The sequence below is a fragment of the Galeopterus variegatus genome, unplaced genomic scaffold, assembly GCF_000696425.1.
Source record: "Galeopterus variegatus unplaced genomic scaffold, G_variegatus-3.0.2 Scaffold1119, whole genome shotgun sequence".
NCBI classification, from domain to species: Eukaryota; Metazoa; Chordata; class Mammalia; order Dermoptera; family Cynocephalidae; genus Galeopterus; species Galeopterus variegatus.
This window is the reverse complement of record NW_007727230.1, coordinates 287640-288094: the sequence shown is the minus strand read 5'-3', so window position 1 is coordinate 288094 and position 455 is coordinate 287640. Positions and strand designations below refer to the sequence as shown.

The following is a 455-nucleotide window of genomic DNA, read 5'->3' as shown; positions in this document are numbered from 1 at the left end:
TCAGTGAGGCTGCATTTGCTCACAGAAAGAACATCTGGAAACTGAGAGGGAATCTCTTTCACAAAATTTACCCATAAGTCCTTACCAGCTGCTTGCCCCTGATCACAGCCATATGAACATTCTTTAGTGATCCATCATCATCTTCAAACACTTCCGCTGACCACAAAGCACAATTTACATGTGTCCACTCATTTTGGCCAATGTATAGCAAACGGCCAGCATCCTATGAAATAAAGAGATTTCCTTTTGCTTAAAGAATTTAATGATGGGGCTGGCTGGTTAGCTTGCTTGGTTAGAGCATGGTATTGATAACAAGGTCAAGGGATCAGATCCCCAAACCAGCCAGCCACCCAAAAAAAAAAAGAATATAATGCCAAAGAAGGTTTTCCTTGATATTGGCTTTACCTCAATCAAGATAACCTCAAGAAAGCAACTATAATTCTTTAGTTTAGGGA

General features: G+C 40.2%; 1 protein-coding gene across 1 annotated transcript in view; it reads right to left on the bottom strand.

Moving 5' to 3' along the window:
- The window catches only part of KMT2A (lysine (K)-specific methyltransferase 2A), an 82801-nt gene that overhangs the window by 27981 nt on the left and 54365 nt on the right, over positions 1-455 (bottom strand). The window contains exon 23 of the mRNA XM_008574936.1: positions 86-223. Coding sequence (XP_008573158.1) covers positions 86-223 — 138 coding nt within the window. The remainder of the gene's footprint in view (positions 1-85; positions 224-455) is intronic.